Source organism: Tauraco erythrolophus, chromosome 4, assembly GCF_009769465.1.
Source record: "Tauraco erythrolophus isolate bTauEry1 chromosome 4, bTauEry1.pri, whole genome shotgun sequence".
In the NCBI taxonomy this organism is placed as follows: domain Eukaryota; kingdom Metazoa; phylum Chordata; class Aves; order Musophagiformes; family Musophagidae; genus Tauraco; species Tauraco erythrolophus.
The window spans coordinates 29,033,045-29,059,592 of NC_141468.1; the positions used below are offsets into that span (position 1 = coordinate 29,033,045).

Genomic DNA, 26,548 nt, shown 5'->3' on the forward strand with positions numbered 1-26,548 from the left:
ACCATCCATCTTTCCAGTAAAACAGAAGAGGCAGAATAGCCTCTACTGGTGGAAGATGCTTGTGGAAGGAGCTAATTTGGAGAAAGGATGAGGGACCACTTTCTTGGTGTTATATCTGTCTAAAGTGATGCCTATGATGTTCAAATCACAGTCAAGAGAATTTAGAATTATAAAAAGTGGGCTGTTCTTCAGAAACTTGAAGTCAAAGTGACTGTCGAGGCAGCATGAGGTGTGTTTGGGCTGGGCAGTAGCAAAGGCAGGCTCAGAAGGCAGAAGTTTACTCTTGCATATAGTTAAGATATCAGAAAGAAAGGACTTTTAATTCCAAGGATTTAGAGGAATAGAAAAAAGTCTGGAAGAGGGGTAATACTTCCTCAGCACAGTGATAGTCCAACTGTAGTTTGGCCAGCATTATCTCAAAAAGAAGTTGGGATGCGCTACCCTATGTCATGAAGTGCAGGCCAGGCTTAGGAGAAAGCAGAGCACGAGTAACTGGCAGGTCCAGTCAGTGCCACGTCCCTTTTCTGGCTGCAGAGGTTGCACCAAACTCACAGGCTCATCACAGAGACAGCAACGGGAATTGTAGGCCCCTGAACACATCAGAGTGACTGAGTCTTTTTTTTACACAGCATGTTTAAAAAGTTTGGGGAGAGGAAACTAAGCAAACCTGTTCACAGGTTAAATCTTTGATCACCACAAGAAGGAACCTGTTGAGAAAGAAGAGAAAACAACAGGCAAGGAAGTTAGACATCACTCGAAAACCTCCAGTTGCATTTACAAGGGTTGTATTTTGAGGTTGAAGCAAGTCCTGGTGAATAAAATTAGTAATAATATTGTTTATCCTAGGAACAGGAAATTGGCTTTGAAGAACATGAGGGTTTGCAAAGGAAATGTGTTACTGTACTGCATCGCGTGTTGCTTAATTTGCCAGATTTTTAGGCAGCAATTAATTTTCCATTAGTGAACAATTGTAAACACAGTTCTAAAGTGCTTTTTTTTTTCCCCCAAATGTTAAATCATAGCCAAGTAATGGCAGAGCTAAAATACTAAATCTATACCAGAAAGAGGAGAAAAAAAGTTATCAGAATACTTTTTACATAAGTAAAAGGGGGCTGTTCAGCCTGAAGAAGAGAAGGCTCCGGGGTGATCTTATTGCAGCTTTCCAGTACCTAAAGGGGGCCTACAGGAAAGCTGGAGAGGGACTTTTTACAAGGGCATGTAGTGATAGGACAAGGGCCAATGGCTTTAAACTGAAAGAGGAGAGATTGAGATCGGATATAAGGAAGAAATTTTTCACTCAGAGGGTGGTGAGGCACTGGAACAGGTTGCCCAGAGAAGTTGTAGATGCCCCATCCCTGAAAGTGTTCAAGGCCAGGTTGGATGAGGCTCTGGGCAACCTGGTGCAGTGGAGGGTGTCCCTGCCCGTGGCAGGGGGGTTGGAACTAGATGATCTTTGAGGTCCCTTCCAACCCAAACCATTCTATGATTCTATAAAGTAACTAAAATGCAACAAGTTATATAGTTCTGAACTGACCTCCAACAATTAACACTAGTTGGGAATTAATCCTAATGTTAGGAAATGTTTTAAAAGGCACTCTCCAAGAGTGGCCACTTCTCATGGAAAGAACTTAAGCTTGTTGCTTGAACAGGGTAGAATTCAAGCGGTGTAGAGGCCATCAGGTGTTTGCAGCTCCGATGCTGGCGTGGCAGGCTGAGGAACGCGAGGCTTGTGGAGACGGAGGAGATGGGATATGAGAAATGGGTATTTCATGAATAAAATAGTGAAGCTGCTAAGGCACCACTTAAGCAACTGTGAAAGCAAAATTGTTTCTTGGAACAGCGGGCTCATCTGAGCCCAGTGAGATATTGAGCACTCCCCACTAATGATGGTTATCAAGCTGCTCTGGGTAAGTTATTTTGTACATAAGATTTACAAAGACGGCTACTTGCGTGCAGTTTAGGCTAGATCAGCTGTCCTGCATTGTCCAGACTGATGTCCTAAATGCTTCCTGGTGCTGTATTAGCAGCTCGGCCACCCTCCTCCCCTCTCCTCTGTACTTGAGGAGAGCTACAGATCCTCTGCAGGGTAATTTCACTCTTTTCAACTTTTTTGGTTTCTTCCTAGTAGGTTGTAAAATTAAATCTTAATGTGCAGTATTAGAGTCAGCATGCTCTGCTCCTCGGCCGTATGTTGTACACAAGTACCTCTTTTAATAGTACAAGTGTGTGCTTTTAATAACAAAAATCCACTCCCTCCTGCTTTGGGAGGGATATTCCTTTTTATGTCTGTTTTGTTCTATCAAGTGTATGCAAAGTGAAGCACATGAAAAGAAAAATTCTCTTAAATAATGCTCAGCCTGTGTTTATGAAGGTCATTGTTCTTTACTTCCACTGTATTAGGGTTACCGCCTCATTTTATTCTTTTTTTTACTTCCCCCTCTTACGCTTCTTTTTCCACCATGAACAGCATGTGTGACTTCCCAGCTTTGCTTCAGGAAAACAGCCCTGGGAGCTGTTATCCCACTGACAGCAGGTACAAGAATGCTTATCCTAGAAGATAATGTGCTCTTCTTGACCTCTGTTGGGAAGCAGATGCTGTTCTCCTTCTAATTATGGAGGCTGGTACTGACTTACCTCCTGTTCCAGCCTGAGCTCCAGAGGAGCCGAAGCCATATTTTCAGTCTGCTAAGAAGTAGCACAGTCTTCTCCAGCCTTTTCCCACTTGCTGTTGGAGGGCTCTTCGGGACAGGCAGTATGGTGGTGGTAGCTGGGCATTGATGGCAGAAGCTGTTTTGATGAGTTTTTGCAGCACAGGCTACAGGGACGTACAGTCAGTTGAATGACTTCATTTTTTCCTTCAAGGTGCTCCTTCTGACTCTATCAGCGGCTTCCACATACATCCCCTCCGCTACGTGCTCCTGCTCTGTGCACCTTTTCCTTTCTTGAAATGCCTCCTTGTCCGCTTAGTGAAACTTGCCACCTCCTAACTCTCTTTAACAATGACATCATCAAAAAATTAATGCTACTAATTGTGCAAGCGTTGAAGTACGCACCGATTCTGACGATGCGGTGGTTCTTTTCTGCTGATCTTGCCACATCATCTTGTTTGCTTAGAGAATGAACTCTCCTGCATGGTGTGTCTGCTCCTCTGAGTAACATCCAGAAAAAGAGTGATCCTTGGCAGTCCTCCTCAGGCTTGGCCGCACTGCAGCAGCCCTGGCCTCCCGGCCAAGCTTGGCCACGTTCGCTGTAAAGACTTGTGCAAACGGAGAGCTGGCTGGGTGAGAAAAGCGATACACGGTTTGAAGGAGAAAGGGGGATGGAGACTGGAATTCAAAAGTGACGCTACTTCAATGCACAGCTGGGTTTCGTTTGCTGTAAAGGCTAAAGCAAGCAGAGCTTTGTGGCAGAGAAACAGTGACACGACAAAATCGAGACTCAAGGGCATCCAGACCTCTGTGAGCAAGAGGCGTCGCTTCATGGAGAAAATTAGGCAAAGCAAGGAGATGCTCACGCAGATGGAAAGGAAAGAGATCCAGGTAAGCACCAGAAGACAGACAAGAATAAAAGCAGAGTATGAAGGACTGGGAGGGGGAAAAGCGATAGAAGGAAAAAGTGTATTTGCAGAGGAAATACGTAATGAGACAGAAAACATGTAATGTGGGACAGAGCTAGAGGAAAACAAGAGTGGGACAGGGTGAGCTGCTGCTCCAGAGCAAGCACCAGAGCTTACAGGATCAGCCAGCCCCAGCAGCACCCTGAGTGGCCCTCGAGCAGTGCCCAGCCCAGCTGGGTGCTGCCACAGGCTGGGGGCACAGCTGCTGTGCTACATCATGCCTAAAGGAGTTTATTTTCCAGATTTGCACGCGCTGCTCTTTGCAGCTCCAGGGCTCAGGCGGGGTGAAAGATACAAAGCTCATTTACAACTGCCTCACATTTGTAAAGCATCTGAGTGGTGGTGCTGCTAACCAGCTGGTAGCAATGGCCTTAAAAAGGCTCTTTTTAGTGCATTTCTGCCAAATTTACTGCCCCATGGGAATAAAGGAGGCTGTGAGGGACCCAGCTGCTTCTGCCTGCAGAAGCGTGTTGTTTGATGGGGAGAAGACAGGCCAGCGGAGAGAGGCCGCGGCAGAGCGCCGGCAGCGGGGCAGGCCAAACAGCAGGCTGGGCACGGACACTGGATTTTATTGACTAGTTTTGTAATAAATAAAATGTATTTATAAAAAATGATGCACGTGTTTCGATAGGCAGCAATGGCTGAAGTGGAAGTAGCAGAACAGATCTGCGGTGCCCACACCGTGGGGGTGTCTGTTGTAATGTGTCATACAGGCAGTTGCTTTTTCATTTTTTTTTATTTAAAGAAAAAAATTATCTGAGACATCTGTATCACTAGAATACTTTAGTGCACAAAGACAACATTGGACAGTACCTGGCCCAGCTGGGGCTGCCCTCATTTTTGACAGCTCTATCATAATGTGACATCAAAGACTAGTAGCAAAAAAATCCACCAGCAATCCAAATATAAAATTATTGTACAAATATATTTTTCTTTATAGTACATAATCATTTAAAATACATAATTTCCTTAGTAAATGTTTGCAACAATATTAAAATAAATAAAATATCCTAGAGAAATTCAGTGTCGTCATGAAACTGCAAACCAGGAGTATAAAAATTAATTTAATTATCAAAGTCTACCTCTGAGATGTTTTGTCTTATTTCTTTTTTTAGGCCAGAGTAAAAAGTGTGTAAAGGTGCCAGACCAACACAGACTACTACAGTTCTACTGCCAGGAGTCCTACCTTTCACTAGATACTGAGGTCAGCCTGCACTCATCCCGCTGCGAGCGTGTGCAGGGTCAGGTGGAGTGTCTCCTAGGTTTTAAGAGGAAATACCAATTCACCCTTAACCGTGGAGACATGACAGATGTCGACTGGCTTGCAAGTCAAAATCCTCTTTTCCTTTGTTCTCACCTATGCACGCGGTGCGGTGCGCGGTTATGAAAGGCCATTTGGCCTTTTCTGCTAAGTTGGAATCGCAGCTGCTGCATGAAAAACAAAGAGGAGGAAGTTTTCTGTGCGCCTTGCTGACATTGTCCCTTAATTCGTTTGCAGGAAGTGAATCCAAAGAAGCTTTTAACATTCTGATTTTCCTATTTTCCATCCAGGTTTGATTATATTTCTCACATTCTTCTGACTGTCTGGGCCTCTCACCCCAGCAAGAACATTTCTAACAATTTTCTGAAATGATTATGTCGGGCCAGGCAGGTTACTTCTGCTTGCCCTCTCGTCTGTACCGAATTAAAGCAGCTTTTCAAAGGAAGTCTGGTTTTACCATTAAAGGTGGCAAAACTGCAAAGAATGTACTAACTTGTACACGATTAACCATGCAAGGGAAGTAATTCCCAAACGCACGTGTAGTTGCTGTAGTGAACACCTCCGTGCATGGCTCCCGCCGCTTCAGAAGCACTGGTCCTGTCGGGCACTGCTGACAATTCACTCCACAAAGAGGGTGCCCACACCACACCTCACAGCCTCGTCTCCTGCACTTCTTCCTCTGTCTCCTCCTGCAAAGCAGTGATCTGGGGTCGAGCTTTGCGTTTGCTGGAGTTTCTGTGGTGCACCGGGAGCAGCTTCAGGCGCTCGGCGTGGCTGATGGCTTGCCTGAAGGAGCTCTTTTCATTCAGCAGCTTCTGAATGGATTCATACTGCCGCAATTTACTGTCCTCGATTACCTGAAGAAATGTATCATTTTGTTAAGACGGTCAGCGGTGGTGCTGACAGAGTTCAGCTAACACAGCTAACAGAGGAGAGACACAGAGACAGAAAAGAGATCTTCTAACAGGAAAAGCCCCCTTTACAGTTTGCAATTTCTAATTACAACCATAAAAACAGACGTTAAAATTTTAACATGTGGAAAAGGTGCCTCTTGCTCAAGTTACAAAATGCCGTTGGGCTTGCTGGTTTCTCCTTGTGACTTGGTTTTTACCTCTGAGATTACCTGTCGAAGTCTCCAGGTACTGTGGCATTTCCCCGGCACTGCTAAATTGCCAGGTTAAGAAAGTGTTAACTGCAGAGAACAGTTCTATCGAAAGCAGAGGGAGAAGGCTGCCAGCAAAGTGTCGGGCCTTCTTTGCTTTCTTCTCGACAAACAAGGAAGCGCTGCCAGCCTGTGTTTGAAGGAGACAACAGGTTTGCCCTGTCCGGCTGTGCCAGCCTCCCCCGTCAGGCAACAGACAGGAAAAATCAGGCTCCCTCGCTGGCACTGCAATGCCAGCACGCCTCGGGTGAGGGCACAGGTCCGATGGGAAGGAGCTTCTAGCAGCTCTGTTGCTAAAATGGTGTTGGGACGGTGGCAAACCTGCTCCGGGCAGAGGCTGCGTGCTTGCTGGGGTTCTGCCAACACAGCCTGGGCTGCGGGCTGGGGACAGGGCTGAGGTCCAGCACATGGAGAGGAGCAGCACATCCAAAAGGACATACAACTTGCCTGTTGACTAGCCTGCTTCAACTTCAGGCTGTATTCCTCCTGTTGTGCTAATGCAATCGAGCAAATATACATGGAAAACAGTATTTCACTCGGCTAATAAAATGAAGGTCTCCTCTTATGGAAGAGTCAAGAAAACAAAGAGGAAGGAACCTCATTTTTAAGAACAACTACATAACTTGCCTTTTATTTTCTTTACCAACCAATTTTATATAACAAAGGAAATACCTCAGGACTTTCAGTACTTTGTCACCTTGATGAAATGAGAAAGGAATATTCAAGTGGCTTGATGAAAGAAATCAGCAATTCTGACCATCGGATGTTTTCTTAGGAAACCCCTCATTCCTATGCAGCCTCCTATTGCTCAAGAGCAAGTGCAGCCATTTCAGTATTTGCAATGGTAAAGCCTTGTGAGGTGCTGGGAATTTTTTTTTGGAGCTCCTGAGTCAACTGGCAATATAAGACACCTGGATCAGCAGCTGGATAACCTAAACAGCTGTCTTTTTGGTTGAAAGAAGGAATAATGTGACCCAGCTCATCTGAACATAGGTGTCTAAGACAGCTCAGGCGAAAGAGCAAGCAGGAGCCCACTGCTCTTCTGCAGGTGTCTCCATTGCTCAGCTGCCCTGAACGACCCCCCATCAACCCAGCCAACTTCATCAGTTCAGCTCGGTGCGTTTTGCACGTTCATCAATTGTAATGAAACAACGGTACATGAGACTACGAGAAACGCTCACCAAAAATCGCTGGCACTCCAGCATCGCCTCCAGCCTGTGCTCAGAGAGTATCACTGTGCAGTTGGCAAACGCATGCTTCAGGGTCTTCCTGATCACTCGGGAGGTTCTGAAAGGCAAACAAGCACCAGCATTTAGACTGTGATGCACGTGCCAGCACAGCTCTTAACTTTACTGATGGTATTTAGTAGTCTAGCTGTGTGTTGTAAAGCTCATAGATTCATAGATTTCTAAATTGGAAAAGACCTTAGAGATCATCCAGTCCAACCATCCCTAATCTCCCATTAAACCAAATTCCTAAGTAGTCCATGCTCACACACATGGACACCAACACTCTGCAGCATCTCAATGTGCTGCATTTCTGCTGTGAAAGTGCGTATCAGCCATAAAGCTAAGGTAGTAACTGGGCTTCTCTGATCCTCCATGCAGAATTACTAACATATATTACTGAAATCGGATTTAGTAAGGGACCAGATCAGTTACAAAAGGTCTCTTTCAGTGTTGCTGCCTCACTGATTTTCTTATTTTGTACTAGAAGATAGAACAAATGAAAGAAACATACACAGGGTCCAGGTGAGCACTTGGTTCATCGAGCAGCAAGATTTTAGCTTTGCTGAGAACTGACCGGGCAAGGCACATCAGCTGTTTGTGGCCATGACTGAGGACGCAGCCTCCATCCACAAGAACGAAATCTAGCTGGCCTGGAAATTGCTCAATTACAGACTTCAGCCCAACCTGCCAGAAAGAAAAAGGACAGGAAAAATCAGTGACATACAGTTACTGCTGACTGTGGCTATGGCAATTTCCTTGCCTTTCATTTCTGACAGCAAAAAGAAAATATAAATTGATGAAAAGGAGAATCTATCCTATAAAGACAACAAGCTAGTAGCTGGATGATGTGAAAAGCACTGAAATACTTGACTCTTACAACATGCTGGGATTTATATTGGGAAGCTAAGAGTTACTGCTTCATTTGTTTGTCACATACAATGAGCTTTGGCATTTTGACCAAAACATTCTGAGTTAGCAGGCTAGAGAGCAATGTATTTGAAACTTTTTATCCAGCAGTAATTTAAGTCATTAGAAATGTTAAGGAAAGTGATTTTTGAAAGGAAACCAGGCCTCTTTGGTTACTAGAAGGGTGAAAAGAAACAACCAGAATTCACACGCTACATTACAGCAACAGAGAAAACAACCCAGGTCATCACGGCCACTGTCTCTGTGGCTCTGAGAGCACTTTCATCTGCTGCTTATGCTGCCCCAGAAGTCCTGTGCACTTTGGTCACACTGATGGTATCATGGGCTTCCCTCTAGTACTGCTGACAAAATGTTGAGAGAGGTGCCTGTGCCGAGTGAAGCTGCTTCCTTTGGACTAGAAACCGGAATCCAGACCAGGAGATGTTTTCTGACTGTTTCTTCCAGTGCTCTCTTTTCTGCTCTCATTGGGACATGCATTATGTACACCTCAAAGCAAAGCTTTGCATCTTCCACAGGTCCAAACCAACTGGGCTTCTGGGCCTAATCATCAGCGTTTACAGATAACTTTTTGTAAATATGAGAACTAGGAAACGTGAGTTGCATTGCTCCAAAAAAATGTTATAAAAATGCAATGCTATCCTAGTGGTTTATGAAGAGCCTTTCTTGGAATTTTAAAATATTACTGATCTGCAATTAATTTGCATTCCAGGGCAAACAATACTTGGAATTCTTCCTTTGTGTTTCCGTTTTACATGGAAACTGTATTGAACTGTGGTGTGTGGGTACACGTGTTGTGTTTCTCAAGAGTTCATGCTTTTATTTATAAGCCAATTAAGGCCAGTGCTTTGTTCCTCACTCCTCTTTTGAAACACATCATGTCCTTTAATGAAATTTTGCATCTAATGGCTGGAAAAGGTGCTTTCTTCTTAAAACTGCACAAGGTCTTTTCCTGTACCTGTAGGGTCCAGATAGCAGACTGCAAGAGTAAAACTTAGCCTCAAAAGCTGACACAAGTCTGACAGATTCAGGTGCTGAAATATGGGGGTAATAAAAAGTGAAGCATCTGACATTCATTCTGACAACACCTTTCTCTCTGCAACTGATTGTGGGGAGCATAAAAAGCTGATGCTGATCTCAGGAGGACCCTCTAAATCCTCAGCAGCCAACGTGGGTCAGGGATAAGCTGACAGTTAACTTTCTTTCTGTGCCATGCTCCTGAGCTTACACTGACTCACTGTCACTAAGGAGCCAGATTTCAAGAGCACGAACTTCATAAACAATCCAATCACTCCTACTAAAAAGTATTACAGCTCTTTTTCTTTTCTATTTGCTTTGTACTCTCACCTGTGCAATGAAAACCGCTGTATCACATTTGGATTTGCCAGACTCCTTAATCATAAACACTTCAAAATATTTTTTTTCACGCTGTTGTAAATGGGGGTCAGGTCTTTAAAACCCCAGGCTCAATTCACATACACAGTGAAAACAATCCTCAAAAGCAGAAAGAGAGTTTGTCTTTTTCAAGAAAGGGGATGTTAATCCTCCTTCCATCTTTTCCAAAGCCTCAGAGGAGAGAAGAAGCACAGCACTGAGCACCCTGTTGCTTCTGCTGGGACCGGCTGAAAAGCTGCTATCACCTAATTTAACCAAAAACATCATGATGTATTTATTTGACTGTGAATTACTCACAGAAATTGTCTACTTTCCTCTTTTCCAAACATAGGGAAGAAATTAGATAAACCCAAGAGAGAGAGCAGAGAGAGTTAACCCCCTGGATGAGAAAGGAGGAAGCTTTCGGATTAAGTCTCACACTTGTAAGAATTTTCTGATACTTGAGACTTGCAATGAACAAGGGAAACGGCACCAACTCATTGCTAAGTCTGTATTAATTAGGTCATCCCTACCTCGGAAAGAGAGATCTGCTTTCTAGGCTGCAGCTCTCTCCCTCCCTTAACTCTCATCCACCTTTTCGCGGGGCATGACGCACACCTGTGCAGCCCATCAGGCACTACCAGAGCCAACAGGTGGCATCTGACAACCGCAATGCCTGGGCTTCAGCCCAGCGTGGAAACAGAACTGTAAAAATCCGGCCCCTGATCTTGGCCAATTCGAAAACAAAAATGTTGCTAAAACCTCAACGTAGGTTCAGAAGAAAACCTTCAGGTTCATAAAATCTAACATTCCGTGATTCTTATTTTCCACGGAAGAGGTAGCTGCCGATGACAGAAGCAGTACACAAGCCTGAGCGCGGTGTCAGCGCGCTCCTCCTCAGCTGGCTTTGCGCTGGCCTGAGGATCACAGCAACTGGAAACTATTTTGACAAAGGACTTTTCTAAGCTGAATATAAATATTTCCTATTGCAATAACACCAGTCTTATTTCTAGGGCAGGCCACAGACGTTTTTCTTTTTCTTTTCTGGCTTCCAGAATGTTTACGAGTCATTTTTATACGTTTTGGTAGAAAAATTCCTTGCAGAGTTTTGGTATGTTTGCCAAAGCACTAAACCGAGAAAAGATTACAGGACGTTTTGCTGTATCAGCTTCCTCCACTTCTTTCTCTCACGATTACCCAGCAGAGCCAAATATAAAAGCTCACCTATGTTAAATCACTGCATGAGGAACCCAGACTGTGCCGTAGGGAAGTTTGTTGTTTTTTTTTTAATCTCTGACAAAGGCGCCTTTTTATTAGGTAATAAGGAAACACGGTTTATAGCATAGCATTATCTTTCCTCAACAATTTTTTTTCTAACAGTCTATATAAATGTAACACATGACAATCATTTGACCCACACTGAACTCTGCTGTAACACTTCACCAGAGGGATACAAATAACATGGTTTTACCTCCTCTGCAACTTTCCATATTTCTTCATCATTCCACTGCCCATAAGGATCCAAATTCATCCGAAAAGTTCCAGAAAATATGAACACTTTCTACAAGGAAAAAGATTTAACAGACACAAGTAGATAGACATCGTGAAACATTGTGTAAAGCGCTGTAAATTGTAAAGCATTTAGTGAAAAGAATAACCTTCTGCCATTACCAGATGGAGTTTATTGCAGGTTAGTAAAATTTTTGTAAAATATTGTTCCAAAAAAAGTGATTTTAAAAATCCTTATGTTCAGTTTCTGGCAATTGTCTTAAAAAAAAACTTAGCCACACTTGTCTGAAAAACAGCAAAAATCAAATTTCAGCAGTTTTCAGCATAAAAGATTTTCTGTGTTTCCATTTTGGAATAAACTTTTTAAAAACTATTTTTGATTCTTTCTTACGTGAAACATATTAAAACAAAAAAAGATCACTATATCAAAGTGTGTGTTTCCACAATTTCGTTCTGAATATCATTGGATTATTTGTCAGTATTCAGGGACACAATCCTAAACTGCTTTTCAGCAATTCATTTCTCTTTTTCTAATCAATTGTAGCCAAATATATATCAGCATCGTCCTGTTACCTGACGCTTCACCATGTCCCGGTCCTATCCCATCCCAAAAGAGGGGTTTTTTCCTCTCTCTCTCACTGCCACGCCGCTGAGATGTGACACAGCACGACTCGATTCACGACTGCAGCAGTGAGAATCCGCTCTTGTACGAGGCTTCCCTGATTGATGCTGTGGCCTGTGCTCTCTCCCTGCTCTGTCCCTCCTTCCGCCACACAAGATGAAGAGGATGCACATTTCCTGGCACTGAGAGTGCATCCTACTCGCCCTCAACTTTACTACTCAGTTCTGCTTTTCTCATCAGTTTAGGCAAGCAGATTTAAGTGAACAACCCTTAGATAAACGTTTTGTAGTTCGAAAAGCAATGACTCAGGCAAAATTAAATATTTGTTTAATCTCTTTTTACATGGGGTGGGTGGGTCAGATTCTGGTCAAAAGGAGGTTCTACAATGGACACTGAGGTTGCACAACATTTCTTATGAGATAAAACCAAGCTGTTGCTTTCTATGCTGCGAGGTACACCTGCTGCTTGTAGCAGGGAGAACTTGCCCGCAAAGAAAGTAAGTGTGTGTCTTGTTGAGAAATATTACCATTTGCTTGCTCTCTCCTTGTACATACGGAACAAATACCAAGAGGAAAGATTTGACACGATTATTTTCTTCTCTTTTGTCTTCCTAAAGAAAATATTTATTTAAAGAAAACACGTTGAAATGCCAGCTATACACAGCCACATATTTTCTTGGAGTCTTGGTAGCCAAACGCTACTGAAAGCCGTGAAGGACTGCTGTAGCAGCAGAGAATGGCTGAGAGAATATACCTAGCATATACTTTCCCAGAGTTTGGCCAATCTACCACAATTTCCATCTGACCTAAGCTGGCAACTTGGCATTCTTTCATCAAATTTCAAAAAGTGATTTATACACACATTTACATTAATCATTTAATTATGCTTAATTAAAAGTTTAAGCGTGGCAGAGGGAAATAAATTACATTAATTAATTTGCTTAGTTAAGATACGTAAGCCATCGCCAACAGCTTATTTGGTGCAAGAGAGAAGGAAATGCCTGATTCAAGAGAGCAGAGGAGAAAAGCGGCGGCACTGGGGTGCCCTGCAGTCAGCGGGGTGGATTTAAGCGTGATGATGCCGTCACCGCGCTGCCAGCAACGTGCCGACTGAGCTGCAGCGGAGGCAGTGGTGCGCACAGCTAAAAATCATTGAAGTACTTTTGGTAGAGACTGGGAGGAAAGAGTAGACTCTTTCCTTTATAATCATGATTGTTAATAACGACGAATGCTTTGGTGAAGTACAGCGCAGTCCTTTTCCCATGCCCTGCACTGGTGTGAGAGGGGCGACATATTAGCAGCAGGATTAGATTGCTCCAAGTAGTGGGCGCGGTGGAAATCATAACGCTGTGGGAACAGTGTAAGGCGCGGGTTTGTTCACACTTTGAGTGCCATACATTCAACTAATGGAACAGGTATTTTAATTTTTCAGTGCTAAAGAATAGCTAACTGAACAAACCAGTTTCAAAGAAGATAGGGCTGAATAACATTCATGCTGAAGTGCAGCAGGCAGAGAAAAAAGGGAACTACTTTCTTCAGAACCTGCTGTTACTTCTAATAACTGTGCTTTCAAGAAGCAGGGCACTAAAAGCCAGCTATTCCCAAAAGTACCTTTTTTTTCACAAGGTAAATATTTCATTGTCCTGCATTCTGGTACTTCTCTCTCCATTTCAACACCTCCTTCCTCACAGTTCATTAGAAACTACATAGGGTTCACTTGAGTAAATATCATGTGAGTCACATAGGCAGTTTAGAATCCACTTAAAAAGCTGCAGAAAAAAAACCCATGAAAATTCTTAAAAGCTAGAAGGCTAAAGTGAAAAAAAGAAAAAAAAAAAAAAAAAAAAAGAATCCCATGGACTTATGTGTTGTTTATAAATATGGAAGAAGTAGATACAAGCAGAGCATTGAAAGAGGGAATGGATGGCTGGGAAGACTGGCAGCAAATCTGGAACTGTTTCCTTCTCGGTCACTTGTTCTAATTCACCCAGGATGATAATGGGTGTGATCATTCAACAAATAGTTTCCCAGACCCGACATCTATCCACAAGCAAAACACTCGGGAATATAAATACTGTCATGTGTATGTTCTGACCACCCGAAATACTGTAAATCAACCCCTCTAAAGGGCATCAATCTCCCTCAGTGGCTAGAGCCTCTGTGTACTGGTTACGATGTGGAATACACCCAGCTTGTGGTGATAAACTTCATAAGTGATTTAAGTGTCTCCAAGACCTTGGAGAACCTAAGCAAATGCCTACAGAAGAGTAAAAGATCAATTGACAAGAGGCTCCTAAGGAGTGAGAATATCCTGTCTGTGAGTAGCTGCTGTTGCAATGAAAGAAAACGTGTGTGCAGGTCCTCAGCGAGACCTAGGGACCCTTGTTCCCACACGCCCCAGGGCTGGAGAACAAATGCAACACCAGCTGGAACCAGACACCAGCTCTACACAAAGAGAAGTTAGAGTAACAACAATATGACCTCCATGTAGACTCCGCCATTTCGTATATATTATGGCAACAATATCAACATGCAAGAAAATCAAATTGTTATGTGGATGCTTTAGTATTAGGTGCAGAGTTAGAGGTTTTGTTTTCATAAGTGTCTTTTAAGGACTTTAGATTGACATTAAAATATTTACAGACAAGAATAAGAGCATGGCAGCAATGAAGGCCTCCTGCAAGTTTTTTGGGACCAGTTCTGTAACGTTCTCCCTGAAGATGCTAAAATGTCTGCCTCTCATAGAGCTTGCTGGTAAACACAAGTGCTGTGCTCCTGGCAATGCTGAACCCATGATGAAGAAAATAACCTATATACTGGCCGAAATGAGCATATGGGGTTCTTAACTAATGTCCCCAGGTGCTCTGGTGCAGCAGATGCTCCCTGGTATGGTGATGCTGGCTTGGCTCAATGCCCTGCAGGAACCCAGCCTCTGTGAGACCCCCTGCGAGACCACCTCTGTGGAGTGGCGGGGCTCAGCAGGCTGCACCGTGCAGGAGTGACCTGGCACGCTGCAAAACAGCCATCTCCACAACCTCCGAAAATGAATAGCCCTGAAGGGTATGAGAAGCGATGCAACAGTGCTGGAGACATACAGACAGACAGACAGATAAAATGAACAAAGTGAGATAACTACTGAAAAATTAGAAATACAAGGATGAAATTCCTTGAAATTAGAACTACAAAGTGAAATTTCACTTCTTAAGTAAAACAAAGGAGCAGAAGTGATTTGACTATCTTTTTTAAAGCTGGCAGTCCCACAAACTGTAGTAATCTCGTTCTCCATGCTAAGCTTGATTTCAACTCTGTATGGAGCATTTACATGTAGAAAACTGTGAGATTCACCAGGATGCAGTGGAGTAACAGTCAAGAACACATTAGAAGTCATGCCCTTCCTTTGAGCTAGCAGCACCTTATGTGTGTCAGGTTTTTCCTCATTTATTTTAACAGAAAAGTGGCTGCAGGTCTCCTGTTCTCCATTCAAAGCCAAGTTTCTGAAGGCATTTTCTCAATTTGACTCCATTAAATACTTCAGGATGCAATCTGCATAAGGACCTGTATGCAAAAGAGCTTCAGCGGAGCTGAATACAGCTGCAGCTGGAAGTCCTCACCCTGGAAAAGTGATGGGAAACTGTTGCAGAAGAAGCATCAGAAAGGACTGCCCAGAAAGAAGGGATGATAGGCTTTGATTATACTTCAAACAGCCAGTTATCGCTGGACTAATTGTCTTGCATGAGAATGACAAACATCCTGTAGGAGCAGCGCTGTGGTCAGACTGTGCTTGAGCAGCACAGGCACATGAGGAGCTACAGGAACTTCCTTGAGGGTGCTCCAGGAAACATGTTTTATATGATTTACCCCTTCACACCACTGCAATGCACTGACAGCTGGATGTGAGCTACTGAAAGAAACAGGTTTTTGCCTTTGCTTCTAGGTTTGATTCCTGACCACCCTGCAGGCCATTCCAGCATTGCCTGCGAGGAGCAGACAGAAATGTGTTTAGGACACTGTTTGTGCTATGCAGACGTGCATCAGTTAGGTTCCCACAGAGGAAAAGTACTTCTTTATTTCTAAACTGGGAAATTTAGGGATAAGGAAGGGAAGGAGAATGTTGAAAAGTTTTCACAAGGAAGCATGCCTCAGGTAGAATTCTGTTCTTCTTTTGTTAGCAAGCTTCTCCTGAGGATGGCGAATATCCAGGTGTTGCTGTAGGCCAGCATCCCAGGAAAGGAAAGGCAACTTTTTTTTTTTTAGTTCCCCATTCTGTAGCCATAGGTGAATGGCAAAGAACAAAAGGCTCCCTTTGTTCTGCTGGGAAAGGCAGGGTGGCATATGCAATTTCTCTTCCCTGCTGGGAAAGTGCTGGTGAAAACTTCATTTTGTTCTGAATGTGGGAACTTCTGAGGCATAATGTGCAGTTCTTTGGCAAGGCTTTGGGATAGGAGCTGCGAGCTGAAGCATGCAAACAGGCTGGCAATTCTCGTGACCTTCCAGAGAATGGAGGGCTGGGATTTTTTGGCATTGATCCAAATATCAGGGACTTCCAAACTGAACCAAATGTGTAATTTTAACAATGAACTAACAATGCACCTCATAAGCAGGAGGGCAAGTTACACTGCTCATTTAATAAATGTCACTGGCATTTTGCTGATGGCTGCAGAATGATGTTTTCTATATCATTAGTAACTCCACGGCGAGTACTCAGCTATGAGAATTATTACCATGTTTTTCACTGGGACAACGATGCTACTTGTTACCAAGCATTCAGTTTTCTTCTCAGTTTATGCCTTCCCCAGGACAGCTGGAGATGGAAAGCAGAAACCCTGCTGGGCAACCACATCCCAAAGGAAGAAAGCGCTAAGAGCAAAAGGATGACTATGGGAGAGACAGAGAAGTCCCTTCCAATACAGAAAGTTACGCGTGGCTGTATAGGAGAATTTCACAACAGAGACATAGCTCACACTGGTAAAAGCATCCTTCAGCCTATACAGCCATCCTTTGGAGGACAGCTGTATAACATACCTGTTATACATGCACAGATGCAGCTGCATTTGCAGTTCACTGCATAGCTGCCTCTGTCTGAAGGGGTGACTTTTTTTCATACTTGCAAGCAACAATCATGCTGCAGAACTGAACCAGCAATAACAAAGAAATAAAAATTTACAGAAATGGATAGGTGTGAAAATGTTGGAGAGGACAGAAAGGTTGACAACATGTCAGCTATCAAAGGGCAGTTGCCAAGCAAGCCTCAGCTCAGGAGACAGCGTGTAACCAACCAGGCTGTCGATAGAGCTCAGGCAAGAGACAAATCTAACCAGTGGACTCACCCATGCTCTCTCGGTTCTGCTTTCTTGAGGGTATAACTTGGTAGTGAAGAAAGGGTCTGTTCTGGTAAGGTCAAAGTGCTAAAAAATTGCTACTTTTGAGGAAATTTCAGAGCATTACTGTGGAAATGCAGAGAGGGGAGAGAGTTGCGCCTTCTTTGCATGCCTACTTTAAATAAATGCCACTCAGGCTACTGTGGGATAACGTTTTTGAAGGGGAAGCTATCACAACTCAAAAGTGATCATTAAGTAGAAAAACTAAATTTTGAGTCCCTCTTGTGTTTCCAAAATCAAAGCCCTTGTGTTTCTAGCAGGAGTATTCCAGCATCTTTTAAGAGTTACCAAAGCCAAGATCGTGCCATCAGGAACACCTCGGTCAGAGTTAAATCCCACCTCCACGACAATGAAATAAATCACGAGTGGCTACAGTGACTGAGTGACAGTCGCATTAGTGACTTCACCACCATTAGCTTGGTTTGTTGTAGTGGTAGAAAGCAGAATTTAGCCTACATACCCAACAGAGGGTGAAAGTGAAGACAGACCTCTGCTCTGCTATGATGGTTATGGGAAAGAAAACAACTATTTTGAAAACATAAACCTGACAGCATGTTTTTTAGTTAAATCAGCTGGCTGTCTCAGAGTGTCTCCAACTATTTTAAAGTGCCTAATGTAGTCAGTGCACAACAGCTTTATACCATACACACGTTCAATGTAGCTCATCAGCTTTCTAAGAAAGACAGTAACCACCTTTCTAAGACAGTAGACTATCTGGGAACAAATCAATATGCACAGAAAGCAGCTGGCAACTCCTTTACGGTGAAGACAGGATGAGGGGAATAGTACAGTAAGGGTTTGACAGCTGACAGTCAAAGGAGATCCTTGGTCATCCTGGTTGGTCTACTCCTTGTGAGCCTCTCAAGGAGTGGGCTAATCAGGATGACCAAGAACTAAACCATTCTTACCAATCTCTGGGGCTAGTAGCCACCTCTCGAGGATAGATAAAGGCAGGACAGACTGCATGTTCCCATGCAGCGTGGCAGGCTGATCTGCAACTGATGTCCCTCTGCCTCCTGGTATCACAAGTGACACATTAGTAAGATTGCAATCACCTGTTACTTGAATTAATCTGCCGCACTCACAAGATTTCCAAAGGAATGAACATTGTTATAGAAAAGATAATGTATGTTTAGTAGCTGAAGAACTATCCAGTGTATAGCTTTCGAAGAAGAGAAGGCAAATGCGTGTTACTCTTGTATCGGTGTTGTTGGAAAGGACTGATAGCTTTCAACAACAAAAATACAAAACATGGCACGAAAATTGCACACTTTGTTCCATCAATTTTCATTCCTACCTTTACAGTAAGCCATCACTTTTTAGTGTTACTGCATGCACCCAATAATGTTCATTTTTGAGACAAATAATCCAGAGCTGTAACTAATATAGGACACTGGTCCAGTGGCAGGGACATTGGCAAGGGACTCAGAAGCCCTAGGTTTAATTGTTTGCTTCTCCTAAGACTGTTTTTCTTGTTCCAGTTATTTTAGAGGATTAGGGTGCTTAAACCCATGTGACAAGCTGCTTCCTTTTTCATCTCTGAAATGGATTTACTTCCCATATGCTGGGACAGCTGCAAGCATAAATAACATGAAGTGCTCCCTTATACTTGTACAATGTATATGAGGTAATGAGAAGTAACAGCTAAAAAAGTGAGGAGTCCAAGTTGGAGACCAGCTAGTGGTCTAGTAAAACATGAGAAACGCAGTAATTCCGCTACAAGCCTGTCAGGGAAAACAGGCAATGTATAGTATCCACGTTAACCATAATATGTGACGTTAGGCTTTAGAAAACAGTAGCTGAGAACACCACTGATTGTATTTTTTTCTTTAGGTGGCACTATCTTATTTTGAATCAACATGCAGACTGTTTCAAAGGTGAAAGGATAAGCAGGCTACGAGCACTTCTGTTTGAGTGTGCTGTACCTTCCCATTCACATAAGAGTTCTTTTGTAAGTGGCATAGAAAGCCAGAAAAGTAGAGTTTGCTGTGAATCATTGCATACACCCATCCGTCCCAGTCCTCTTTTCACAAAATCTTCATGTTTTGTTTCCGTTTCTCAGCATAAAACAATTAACTTCCAGCTTGAAGGTAACTATGTGCATATGGATACAGAACCAACAAAAATAAAGGCACACAAATATACAATAATCTTATTACCTGAGGAATCACTCCAAATGCCTTTCTCCATTGCTGCACACCGACAGTGTTCCAGGAGACTCCATCAATCTGGATATCCCCTTTTGTATCCAGCAGTCTTAAAAATGCAAAAAGTAAAGTGCTTTTTCCTGAACCAGTTCTTCCCAAAAGACCTACCTGCAATGCAAATCATAAGAGCAAACATTTAATACTGCTCATATATTAACCACAGACCAAGGCAGAAACACTTAGAGATCTCAGCAGTGGAGAACGATCCAAGTAGATCTCAATGGGATAGTAAACGTCATTCATTTGAGAATGACAAAAGCCTACAGCAAGGGCTGAACGAAACACTGGGCCAGACTCGTTTGTTTTGTTAGAATTAATTAAGATGAAAAATATGTTAGTCTCTCCTTAGCCAAAGAACAGAAATTTGCTAATATAGTATCTTTTACTGATTAGTCCACCTCTTTGTGCCCTTCCCCTTTCTTTCGCTATGAAGCCCTCTTCAGCAAAACCCCATCCAGCAGACAAAAACCAAGTAGGCAGTGCACTTGAATCACACTACTAAGCTACTTCGTTTCCATATAATTGAAAACAGAGGGCCTAACTCTGATCAGACCATGAATTTGTAGTGGGTCAGCTTGGGTCTGAGGCAGTGGTCGCAGCACACACCATGCCATCGCTCACCTCCAAGCAGCAATGCAAGTCCTTAACCTGCCCAGCTGATGCTGCCTTTCCTTACCTCTCAGGTGGGAAGAAACAAAATACATGAGTTTTTTTTCAAATTTTGTGTTTTCCTTGTGGGATTGCACCAATATATTTCTAGAACAAGCAGTATCTGCAGCAACCACCAGCAAATGCTGAGATACTGCCTTTTCTAACAGCTGGGTTTTACACAGCTAATGATGTCCTGTCTGAGCGTGGGCTGCTTTTGTAGGGTGACGATATACACGTGAATGGGAAGAGGGGTTTCTTCCTGCTGCCTGGCATCCTTTCCGTAACAGTACCTCAGGCCTCCGAACCAAATGAGCAGTCTGTGCTGTGTTGCACTGACTCAATCTATTGATTGGGTAGATTTGTATCCTAATCTACAAAAAGGGCATGAGAGAAGACCCAGGGAACTACAGACCTGTTAGTTTAAACTCAGTTCCTGGAAAAGTTATGGAGATGATTATACTGCGTACTACTGAAAAGCATTTAAAGAATGATGCAATCATCAGGCACAGTCAACATGGATTCACAAAAGGAAAGTCCTGTTTAACTAATTCGATCTCCTTCGATGACAAGGTCACCCACCTAGTGGATGAAGAGAAGACAAGGTGGTGGATGTAGTTTTTCTGGATTTTAGTAAGGCTTTTGAAACTGTCCTTCACAGTAGTACAGAACTGTCCTTTTGGACTAGTTGTCCAACCGCGGTATGAGTGGGTTCAGAGTGCGCTGGGCGAAGAACTGGCTGAACGGCAGGGCTCAAAGGGTTGGAGTGAATGGTGACACATCAGGCTGGTGACCGGTCACCAGCAGTGTTCCTCAGGGTTCAATTTTGGGGCCAGTTCCCTTCAATGCATTTATTGAATGTATTGAATAGCTGGATGCAGGAGCTGAATGCACCATTAGCAAGTCTGCTGGCAATACCAAACTGGGAGGTGCTGTTGACTCTCTTGAGGGACAAGTTGCCTTGCAGAGGGATCTAGATAGATAGGAGCATTAGGCAATGATTAATGGGATGATGCTGGATTCTGCACCTAGGACAGAGTAATGCTGGGCACAAGTACAGATTTGGAGAGGAGTGGCTGGAGAGCAGCCCTGCAGAAGGGGATCTGGGGTGCTGGTTGACAGCAGGCTCAATGTGAGTCAGCAGTGTGGCCTGGCAGCCAAGAGGGCAAACCACATCCTGGGGTGCATCAAACACAGTAGAACCAGCCAGTCAAAAGAGGTGACTATCCCACTGTATACAGCGTTGGTGCAGCCTCACCTTGAGTACTGTGTGCAGTTCTGGGCCGCACAATTTCAGAAGGATGTGAAGGTCCTTGACTACGTCCAGAGGAGAGCAAGAAAGCTGGTGAAAGGGCTGGAAGGGATGTCCTAGGAGGAGCAGCTGAAGACTTTGGGCTTCTCTAGTTTGAAGAAAAGGATACTGAGAGGTGACCTCATTGCTCTCTACAGCTTCCTGAGAAGGGGAAGTGGAGAGGGAGGTGCTGATTTTTTCTCCCTGGTATCCAGCTATAGGACACGTGGGAATGGTTCAAAGCTGCACCAGGGGAGGTTTAGACTGAACGTGAGGAAGCATTTATTTACTGAGAGGATGATCAAACAGTGGAACAGGCTTCCTAGAGAGGTGGTCAATGCCCCAAGCCTGTCAGTGTTTAAAAGGCATTTGGACAATGCCCTTAATAACATGCTTTAACTTTTGGTCAGCCCTGAATTGGTCAGGCATTTGGACTAGATCATTATAGGCCTCTTCCAACAAAAATAGTCTTATTCTACTCTATTCTATTCTACCCCCTCAGCAGAGGAGAGCTCTCCCCTTTCCTGTTCGTTTCACATGTGCTTCCCAACATGACAGAGACAAATCCTCTCCAGTTTAAACTGCACGCTCCAATTCTGGAAATGCTACCTCTGAGTCCAGGGTTCATTACCAAAATTGGATCAAGTTTCTAAATCATAGCCATTTAAAAAAGGATCTTTGTTTTAATTGCTCTGCCTTCTCTGTACAGTACAAATCTGTACAGTACAGTACAATATTTCATTTTCCATAGTCCACTGCTTCAAGGGATTTTCCAGGAAGTAAATCCACCAGAGTGCAGCAGCACCTGCACCTCCACGCTCCAGGAATCACAGGTACCTCTCTTCCAAAGGCAGAGTGGTTTCAGGATGGCGCTACAGGAAGTCAGACCCCTGGTTTCAAAATTTTGATGCCCTAAAACTTTGTAGGTGAAACATTCAGTTCAGGTAAACCAAGACAGATCTACCAAACCTGGCAGAGACTGGTGCTATCCAAACTAGGAGCAAAGAGCTGCCTCGTGGCAAGGTCAGAGAGCTGTCACTGAACCTGTTTTCTCATATATGTGGGAGAGTTAAAATCTCTTCTTCATCCATATGGCTCTAGCTCAGGAAATCGCGCGAGCCTTTCTTCCCGCCCCATGGGGGATGGTCCTTTATCATGAACGTAAAGCAAAGTGTTAAACCTCTGCCTGATTGCTGTCCTGAAAGTAAAGCTCTTTCTTGAATGCAACCTCAAACACGCATGAAGATTAATTAGAGGTTTGTCAATCTTCTGAAGAACAGAGTTGTTTATAGTTTGTTATATAATAATTCGGGTGGCGTAGAGCCCTCATCGAACGGGCGAAACGGCACCTCCACCCTCCGTCCGCCGGAGCCAGCGGTGCGTTACCCTTGGCACAGTGGCGGGTATTCTTTTGTGCCCTGCTCCACCTGGGTCAGGCTGCTCCCAGCACCTGCGCTCACCAGAAAGCTTCCCTCTCCCCAGAAGGAGAAGGTGGACAACTTCGGGCACAGGAATATAACTTGAGGAAGTGCTGCATATGTATTTTAGCAGTATATTCTGCTCCTCATGGCCAGCAAACATCCCCACTGTGCTTCACTGAGGTGTAAATAGTCTCAAGATTTCTAGGATAACAAAGGCAGATTTTCCTTGCCTTTTTTGTTTGTACTCAGTAATCCTACAGATGAGCTCTTTTTAGAGAGGCACCAGACATTTCTGTTCTTCACGTGCTTTAGATGATTACTTTGTTTTGCATGAATTTCATTTACAAAACCTTACCAAACTCAACCTACTCTTTAGTCAACGAATAGGTTTATAATGACACTTCTATAGTTGAGCTTAATAGTAGTTAGATCAAACACAACAAAACAGTGTCTCACCCTCTGCCCTGAACTTATTGAAAACGAAATATTTTCTAACACAGCAGCTCCTCCTTCACCATATTTGGCTGTAAGGTCCTTCACAGTCATTTGGCCCCCAGATGGCCAGTCCTTCTCTTCCTTTGCATGCTTGTTTTCAATTACAAGGGAATCTGACAGCTGGTCATTCTTCTGTGGCTTAATGTTTCTCGTCTCTTCTGTTGGCATGTCAATGAATTTAAATATTCGTCCGACAGACCGCATCTACGAATCAAAACAAACAGTATACTAATTGTAATTAATGCTTAGCTGTCAAAATAAATGAAATCAAATTATTTCTAATTCCTAGCCAGAATAGTGAGTCTCTTTTCTCTGTAAGTTATATCATGATAAAATTTTCAAAGGTAGGATACTTCTTGTATAGAGCTCTAGATTCTATTGCTCTAGTACTACTGACATTGGTCCAACACATGATTCTGCTTGCCTCCTTTTTAAATGGACACAATAGCTCTTTCTACCTTTAAAATATATTTTGAAAACTATAGATGACTTGTATTTATGAAAACAAAATATGATCATGAAAGCAATCTTGGAGTCTTCAAATCCTTCCTCTTATAGGGGGTTGCCCAACTCAATAATTGAAGATCTTGAATAATAATTGATCTCCAAAGATCAGCAGACTGTATGGAATTTGAAAGATGGAAAGCAGTAGCATCAAGTAAAGAGGAACAAGCATCAGACATTAACATCTGAGTATTTATGAGAAATTATCTATATTTTTTACCAAATATTAGTAGGAGGTTCCATGATAATTTTATAACTGTTATTATATATATTAGGTGAAATAATCAAGTCCTGTAGTTCATGAACTTCAGACAGAAGTTGCTAGTAGCAGTCTTGGTGAATTTTCAAAGGAGCACGGGACTAGAAGAGATCCTCTTGATTTTTTTATTTTTTTTAATGAGTCAAGGGTCAATTAATAAATAGTTAATTCATCTCCTTCGCTAGAACTTCACTGCTTAGGTGGTTAGAAAATATACTTTAAAGTCTATGGACCAGTTTGTTCTTTGAAATTTATCAATTTTAAATTCTAAATAGTTCTTTTTCCTAGCTGCTTTCTCCAATTGTTTATGGAGGGCTATCTTAGATCCAGTCACCCTTTGTTCTCCAGGACTAAAGAAAATCCAGGTTTAAGTCTCTTTCTTAACATATGTTCTTCTTCTCCAAACATCCCATTTCAAATTAATCTTTCCTGTCTGACGAGAAAGTACCTGGCATTTTGAAGGATGTTTCACAAGGACATTGTACAAAGGCATTCATACTTTCCTATCTATATTGGGAGTATCTCAATTAACACATCGAGCATCATACGCTCTTTTCTTCACAGTCACATCTTACAGTCACTCTCTGATTCAGTAGTGGTCAGCCAAGCTTTCCTCCATTTTAGCCATTTCTAACTGAGGAGATCGTTACTTACAACTAAGGTTATTCTTAGCAGTCCCTAAACTCAAGTCTTTGCACTTCAGCTACTGAAATCTATTTTATATCTGCCATTTGAGGTTACCTAATACCTTTCAACTCTCAGCATCCTTCATGCTAACATTGCCTTTCAGCTTTGTGTCTTTGGTAGATTTCTTCAACACAATACTTTTCTTCTTTGTTGAGAGTATTAAAAAAGACTAAAATGAGCTCAGTCATGAATCTAATCTTTGTTGAGTAGCCTTCCTACAGCTTAATACTTACAGCTTAATGCCATTTCCTTTCTGTCCAACTCATTAAGTAGTTTACAGTTCTTGTAATAATCCTGATCTCCTTCATTTATATGATTTCTGAAACAGAGCCACAGCCCATGTTTTCCTGAAGACAAAAGAGATCTGCTACATTATTTTTGTCTGGAAAATAAATCACTGAACACCATTATCAGGACAGTCTGATGCAACCCCAATGTCAGCAAACCTGAGTGAATTCACTCTGCAAGCACTGCATCTTTAATTACTTCTTCAAAATAGTTTCTGAAGACTGCTGCCATCAGACTAACAAACTAATGGTGGCATCAATGACTTCCCATTTCTCCTTCTTAACCAAAAGTGACAGTTGTTATTCTATAACCTGCCACCACCACTGGCATCTTGGTGGATTCATCTGAAGTGGCCATTACCAGATCTCCAGCCTCTCAGCCAGTTCTTCCTGCACCCTAGGATAGGATGTCCAGCGTCACCTCGTCTACACGCATGGGGCAGAACCATTCCAGCCTGGTTTCACATGTTTAACTGAAATGTCCCACTGCAGAACCCAATCACACTTCCTTGAAGACTCTGATTTTAGATGGACTGACTCAGGGGTATCCCTCCACGAACAGCACAGGAAATTTAGGAAGACTAGGATTCTAACTCAGGTGCTTCAGTTACATGCCAACAGCTAGGGGTTTTTTTGCATATAATTTCCACCTCAGATATTGTAAATCCCATTTCAACCTTCTGCTCCAGTTTCAACTCCCCAGATTAAACACTGCCCTTTTACTGAAAACTGAGATTGAGTACTTGTCCAGAATTTGGGCCATTTGCAAGTCTATTCTGATTTTGTCAAGTCTCTTTTCTCTATCTTGACTTCCAACACACAGTTTGGGTTTTTTAACTAATCCTTCTGTAGAGGCTGTCATTTCTAATATGCTTTCAGAGAATGTTGTTCATGCTGGTAGTCCTAGAGTCTCCAAAATTTTCTATTATTTTTCTCCTGCTATATAGGAAAAGAATTTCAGCTGCTTACTTGAAGAAGATGTAACCTAACTTTACATTCAGATTCCTAAGTGCTTTAGTCCAGCTAACGTAATTAACTAGATTCTTCATTTCACCAACATTTATCCTTGTAAACAACAAGAGTAAACTATAAGATAGTGTCAATTCTTACTGGTCAGAAATTATTTAGCAAAATTAATTAATAAATAGAATGATTCCTGCATAACTGCTGCATCCAGGAATAGCTAGGCCTTATTACTAGCATTTGTTCTCTAATCTCTATTCCCAGTAGTATATCTCTCTTTAGTGGCATTGTGGAAAACCCTTTTTACATCTTTGGCCTTGTTTAACTGCTTTTGTATTCCTTCTGCAAAGTGATTCTACTTGATGTATTACCATTCCTTCCTGCTCTTCGATCCAGATTGAAATATTGTTAGGTGGATTTTCCATGTGGAAGCAAATTTATACACAATGCAAGGAAATACTGGGATCATAGCTTACATCTCAGCATCTTGAAACACAATTGTGACAGCAGTTTTGAAAAGCATGCTAATACCCAAGCCTATCGATTACAATTTCCATCTCAACCACTGTGCAAGGTGGAAAGGCATGGTCACCATCATGCTGATATATGAACGTCATCTCATTTTGGTGATACGAACAGGAAGACCTTGGATCAGACTGACAATTTTTTTCCTGTCTGACTGTCTACAGTAAATCCCACAATGAGCACCATG

General features: G+C 42.7%; 1 protein-coding gene across 1 annotated transcript in view; it reads right to left on the bottom strand.

The window, feature by feature from the left end:
- Positions 1-5,527: 5,527 nt before the first annotated feature.
- Positions 5,528-26,548, bottom strand: part of CFTR (CF transmembrane conductance regulator) — a 118,927-nt gene continuing 97,906 nt past the window's right edge. The window contains 6 exon segments of the mRNA XM_086609914.1: positions 5,528-5,734; positions 7,221-7,326; positions 7,780-7,952; positions 11,038-11,127; positions 19,234-19,389; positions 23,098-23,340. Coding sequence (XP_086466040.1) covers positions 5,528-5,734; positions 7,221-7,326; positions 7,780-7,952; positions 11,038-11,127; positions 19,234-19,389; positions 23,098-23,340 — 975 coding nt within the window.